At 40.6% G+C, this 6,478-nt stretch overlaps 2 protein-coding genes across 4 annotated transcripts in view; one reads left to right on the forward strand and one right to left on the reverse strand.

The window, feature by feature from the left end:
- LOC146544596 (uncharacterized) overlaps positions 1-4,881 on the reverse strand; it is a 43,844-nt gene extending 38,963 nt beyond the window's left edge. For all 3 annotated transcript variants that reach the window (XM_085220212.1, XM_085220208.1, XM_085220210.1), the window contains exon 1: positions 4,742-4,881. The gene's annotated coding sequence lies outside the window, so the exon portion shown is untranslated. The remainder of the gene's footprint in view (positions 1-4,741) is intronic.
- Positions 1-4,910, forward strand: part of ELOVL2 (ELOVL fatty acid elongase 2) — a 39,394-nt gene extending 34,484 nt beyond the window's left edge. The window contains exons 6-8 of the mRNA XM_085220207.1: positions 684-808; positions 1,599-1,733; positions 2,170-4,910. Coding sequence (XP_085076333.1) covers positions 684-808; positions 1,599-1,733; positions 2,170-2,298 — 389 coding nt within the window. The 3' untranslated portion in view covers positions 2,299-4,910. The remainder of the gene's footprint in view (positions 1-683; positions 809-1,598; positions 1,734-2,169) is intronic.
- Positions 4,911-6,478: the final 1,568 nt, after the last annotated feature.

Consider the following 6,478-nt stretch of genomic DNA (forward strand, 5'->3'; position numbering starts at 1 on the left):
TCACACTGAAATAGCAGAAACATCAGCCTTCTGAGAGTCGTTATATTTAGATCTAACATTTTACAGCACTAACCTCAGAGAGTGGTAAGGCACTGGCATAGATAGGCTGCCCAGGAAAGAGATGGAGTCACCAAAGTTCCTGGAGGTTTCAAGAACCACGTGGGTGTGACACATGGGGACGTGATTTAGCAGATATGGTGGTGATGGATTGATGGTTGGACTAGATCATCTCAGCAGTCTTCTCCAACCTTAATGATTCTAAGATTCTGCAATTCAAAGTGACTTTTAAGACACTGCAACAAGCTTCATCCCCCCCTGCTGAGGTGGGGAAGGGCCACAGACCGTTAACCAAAAGGTAGATAACTATTTCAAGTGTCTCATAACACACGTTTCCAGGGCTTTGTACATGTGGAGGCTCCCTGCAGCCTTATCAGAGTTCATAAAAAAGTTTAGAAAATAAAATTAGCCACTGAATAAAGCAAGAGCAATGCTCAGATAAAGTCACAGCAGGTAAGCTTCATTCAGAGACAGGGTAAAGCACTCACTGTTGCATTAGAATGGCAAACTGAGATGCACCCATAGCACAAAGTGAAGATTACTCAGCCTCCTGTTTACAGTAATGAAATCCTGTCACTTTTTAGCAGTTTATATCATAAAATGCTTTCTGCATTGCATTTTTATAGGTTTCTTTGGACCCACTTTGAATAGCTTTATCCATGTGCTCATGTACTCCTATTATGGACTGTCAGTCATCCCTTCTATGCGAAAGTATCTGTGGTGGAAGAAATACCTCACTCAGGCACAGCTGGTATGTGTCCACATTACTTTCACTTTTAATTGACAGAAATTCTTCAGAAATGCCAGAGGGGGCAAAAGGAATGGCAGGCAAATACTGACACTTGTAGCACTAAATTATAACAAAGCTATTATGAAGTTAATTCATTAGTACAGCCAAGTAAAATTTAGTAACAGGAACGATGCTCAAAAATTGTCAGTTTTTCTTTTATTATTAGTGTCTCATTCAAGTGAGAAAAACCAGATTCCTCCTAACAAGATATGTAACTATGGTACAACTATAAAATAGAGGATGACATAAACAGCTCTTGGACAACAAGATAGAAGCTGTGGTTCAAAGCCCTAATCATTGACAGCCCCCCTTTTCTGCCATTTTTACTTTGTTTTCCCCCGTCCCTGACTAACACTGGTCTAACATTCTTGCACCTCCGATTTCCTTTTTTCTGTTCAGACTTGTAAAGCTATTGCCTCAAGTCTCCAGTGTTTTCTCAGGTTTCTGCCCATGGACAACATCGTACTTGCATGACACAGCCTAGAAGATATAACAATCCCTATTAAAAGAACTGTCATTTTGCCAGCCATTTGACCTAAAAACTCCTGGAAACATCCAGTTCCATTATCTTTTTTTTTTTTTTTTTTAAAGTCATAAGAGCATCATTTTAACCTAACCCTCACAATACATTCATGTGTTCAGAAAGGAACCACTTTTTTCAAAGAGCAGAACTACGTAAGGTTATTACATATGATTTAACTGCTGTCAGTCCTTCCTTACTAAACATTCAGGCATGATCTTTTTACTCCAGATCCAGTTTCTCCTCACCATTGTGCACACGCTCAGCGCAGCTGTGAAGCCATGTGGGTTTCCCTTTGGCTGCCTCATGTTCCAGTCTTCCTACATGGCTACACTGGTTATCCTCTTCATTAACTTTTACATTAAGGTAAGCAGTCTCTCTCTCTCTTTCCCATTTTGAGAAGGACAAGGAGGGGGGAAAAACAAAATTTTTTGCACACTGCTCTTGATGCAAACCATATGCCAAATAGATAGAACAAGTGTCAGTACCTAAAATAAGTTCATACTCACATCTATATGTGAATATACATATTTTTAGCAAGGACTGTTCCAGCCTGCCTGCATACATAGAGCATCCAGTGAGAAAGGCTTAAAATCCTTCTTGACACCAAGAAGTATTACAGGTAATACTAGTCAGGTTATATCATGTGCAGCAGCAAAACAAATGCTGTTCCCTTAAAGTGTGAAGCAAGTGTATATCCACATCAACAAACACTAGGCATCTCTATTTTACAGTTAACCAGAAATAGTATTCAAGGGCTTTAAACAAATGCAACTAGCTACTTGAAATTTTGCTTTTGTAGACATACCAGAAAGCACCTTCAAGAACAGCTGCAAAGGAAACCCCTGTCACAACAGAAGTCAAGAATGGATTCCATAAGAACTACTTTGCTGCTTCAAATGGATTCCTGAACAATAAGAAAGCACAATAAGTACAGTACTTCCTGGGATCTTTTTTCTAAGAAAAAAAGAAAAGAAAAAAATGAAACAAGAGACTGAATTACAGGCTTTAGCTTAAAACCTATTTGATTATACCTATCGGTTATTTGTACCAGACACTCATTAATGTATTGCTATTTAAGTTTTAACACAATGAGTAAGTTTATTTGCCCTATCAAAGAACACCATCAGAACAATAAGGCCAACATCTTTCTCACATGAAAAAGAAAATTTGTGATTTGTACTGCTGGCATAAAAACACCTTATAAACCACTGGATGGAAACATTCAGAGTCTTCAGAAGGTTAGGGCTCTGCTAGACTGACACCTTGAGCACTTCCTCCTATGAAGATAGGCTGAGGAAGCGGGACTTGTTTAGCTCAGAGAAGAGGAGGTGCCGAGGAGATCTTACTGGGGCCTGCCAATACTTGAAGGGAGCTTATAAGGAGGAGAAAGACCGACTCCTTACAGTCTGATACTGATAGGATAAGGAGGAATGGTTTTAAACTATAAGAGGGGAAATACAGATTAGTTATTAGGAAGGAAGTCTTTACTAAGAAGTGCTGGCACAGCTGCCCAGAGAGGTTGTGGATGCCCCATCACTTCAAGGTGCTCAAGCCCAGGTTGGATGGGGCCCTGTGGCAGTGCTGCCTGTGGCAGAGGGATGGAACTAGATGATGCATAACATCTCATCCAACCTAAGCCATTCTATGATAAATGGATTTTGGAATAAACTGGAGCTCAGCAACTTAGAGAAGATAGGTTCCTTGAGTGTAAACGTGCACAAAGTTGACCATATACAAATACTTAATCTGAAGCAAAAAAAAGTGTGCAAAATATTCACAAGAGATGCAGAAAGTGTTCAAAGTAAACCTCAAAAGGAGCCAAGTACCTCATAAAGGAATTCCTGCACTTTCTATGGTAGGGGAAGCAAATAAATTTCCAGTCTGCAGTTGTGATGCTGTGTCTCACCAAAAAAAAAAAAAAAAAAAAAAAAAGCAGAGTTTTGCTGCTTCAATTGGCTGTGTTTACTTCCCATTTAAATGATTACAAATTAAAAACAGCTTAGGTTAGCTTTGGGAACCTTTGCTGTGCTCTTTTCTAACCAAGTCACCTCCAAAGTCTCTAACAAAGTAGTCACAGCCTCTTGTCCTTCCCCTCTTCCACAGTGAAATATTTGCAGGCTCCTCGAGCCTGGTGTATTTAAATTCTCTCCATAAAAACCCCTTTGTGATCATGACAGCCCTCCCATCACCCTATGGAGTCCCAGTGGAAAGGAAAGGAACTGCGCATACAAAGCCATAGGATATAACAGAACACAGAATATCCTGAGTTGGACAGGATCCTAAGTAATCCAAAGCCTTATGAGGAACAGCTGAGGGAACTGAGATTGTTTAGTCTGGATGAGACTCCGGGAAGACCTTACCACTCTCTACAGTGACCTGAAGGGAAGCTATAGTGAGGTGAGGGGGGGTTGTCAGCATGTTTTCCCAAGTAAGTAGTGATAAGATGAGAGGTAATAGCCTCAAGTTGTACCAGGGGAGGTTCAGGTTGGATATTAGGAAGAGTTTCTTCTTCTTAACGAGTGGTTGACTGGCACAGGCTACCCAGGGAATTGGTGGAGCCACAGTCCCTGGAGGTATTCAAGAAATGTGTAGATGTGTCACTAAGAGACATGGTTAAAGGGCATGGTAGGGAAGGGTTAGCAGTTGGACTAGATGCTCTTAGGTCTTTTCTAACTTTAATGATTCTTTGAAGATCATCAAGTCCAACTCCTGACTCTACAAAGAGCCACCCAAAAATCAGATCATGTGTTTTCCCCTTGAGCTGATCTTCACCATGGGGGTCTTGGAGACAGTAGGTGAGGTAGAAAGTCTTGTCCCAGGACAAGAGGCTGGCCAGCCAGCCTAGCTGGGAACAGCATGCATGGCTGCAGCCACAACGAGTGCTTGTGGAGAGCAAGGATAAAGTATGAAGAAGTCATACAGGCTGGGGGAGGAACAGGTGTTTGACCAGTAGAACCTTCCAACTTCTGCAGATGTCAGCTTAAGACAAGTACCACCACTAGAAAGTGTAAAGGCAGAGAGTATCATAAGAACCAGCAAGGTAGAACACCAGGCAAACAGCTGAAACATTTGTCTATGAAAGGCAACAAATGGTTGCATGTCCAAGCATGGATATTAGGCTGAATGGAGTCCTTTTACATTTTGAAAGCAAAGAATTTAATTACCAGTATGGGCAACATAAGTGTGCTAAGAGTTAAAGTACATTATGGCAACAAACCTCACAGCGAATGATTGTCTTTTGTTTTGCTTAAACCTCATTAAAAAAAAAAAAGAAAAAAAATAAAAGAAATGCCTTACTTGAAGCTCAAAGGGCTGAGGGAAAAAAAAAGGAGGAAAAAAAAAAAACACAACCACCACCAAGATGGTCTCACCTTGCAGATCCACGCCAGTCGGGAAGGCTGGAATAAGATTTGTTTAAAATCCTGCAGATCTGTCTTAACATCTTCAAAATGCTGCAACTATGAAGAAAAAGAAGCAGTGACTTCTTAAACCGATTTTCCTGTAAAACGTTACAATGTAAATAAACGAGTTTTAATATCAGAGTGTCTCTCTTCCATTTAAGGCACAAAATTGCTATGAGATAGTTATTTGAGACTACTTATTTTTCATAAGCTTGGAGCCCATTCAGTTCAGAGGGAGACATCCTCTGTAACCGCACACCAGCTCCACTCACACTGCTGTAAAGCTCCCCTGTGGTTTTTGTACAGCTGTTGGCTGTGCTCTGCCCTCATTGATGGGCCAGGTGGTATTTCTGCATATTGAATGCATACACACAATTTATGTCAATAGGTAGAGGTTTCCTAGAGTGTGCAAACAAGGGATTTTTTACCCTTCCTCTTTGATTTTTTTTTTATTTATTTATTTATTTATTGCAAATTGAATATCCTTACCTCCATACAGCAGCCCTACCTCTTAGTAGTGGCTCAAAATGCAGTGCAGGCTCCCATCTTCATTCCTCTGGCTTTTGGTTCAGGTGCATGACTTGGATGTAGGACTAGAAGGCGTTTTGTGCAAATTTGCAGACAATACTAGACCAAAAAGAGCTGCTGATTCCATCAAGAGCACAGAGACCTTGCAGACATATCCAGACAAACCTGAGAGCAGTCAATCACCAACAGCATGAAAGCTCTAGATTTTGCTTCGTATGATGGCACGAAGGCATAACGAGGCATATTTGGCAAGTCATGGCTGATGTATTCCAAACACACCAACATGTAGAGGAAGGAGTTTGGTTTAACCGTTCTGTGGAACCCTGTTAATCAGTACAGGCTTCCCTACTGGTAATACACTTTTTTGTGCCTAATACTTTTGTTACATAGAAGCTTTAAAATAGCTCACTTGAGAGTTCTACCTGAGAGAAAAAAAAAAGTAGTAAATAAAGCAGCAATCAACACAGCCTAGGAAGAAGCACGTGAATTTCCAGTGACTGGTACTGGCGCACAGACTTGGAAACTAGGAGACATTTTTAATTGACACATGTTTCCCAGGGGATGGGAGAACATCACATGGGCTTCAGTGGTTCGTTGAAATTAACAAAAAAAGATGGGAGTCTGGCCCAGTTCAGCCATGGAATTTCAGAGGGGACAGTAAAAGAAAACACTCATTGTCTCACGCACAAAAGAAAAAAAGTTTAGAGCTTTCTTGTCATAAAAAATAATTTAGAAAGTTAAATTATTTAAATAAAAAAAGTTTAGAAAAAACATTTAGCTTGCAACCAAACTATCACAAAAATACTTTACTGAAGCAGTTTGGAATGTTGCTTTCAGCCCCTGTACTAGATGTGACCACAAAGAGGAAAGGTCTGTCATCATGGATGGAAAAAGCTGATATTAGACTCAGAAAGAGCAAGGTGATGTAAGTGCTGGTGGTGGCAAAGAAGAACTGGTCTGAAAACTGCTCCTACCCCCACACAAGCTTATCAGGGCTTCAAGCAACATGTCCATGGGGTACTTCAAACTGCACTCATGGAAAATGATAATCTCTGTGCATTTGACATCTCCATAGTCCTTCAGTAGGATTTTTCTCTGCTCCTACACAAACTCTTCTTGTGCTGTGTTTAGATGCAGTTCCCACATGGTGTTACTGTTCTACTGGATGGGTATAACAAG

This window comes from Meleagris gallopavo, chromosome 3, assembly GCF_905368555.1.
Source record: "Meleagris gallopavo chromosome 3, MGAL_WU_HG_1.1, whole genome shotgun sequence".
NCBI classification, from domain to species: domain Eukaryota; kingdom Metazoa; phylum Chordata; class Aves; order Galliformes; family Phasianidae; genus Meleagris; species Meleagris gallopavo.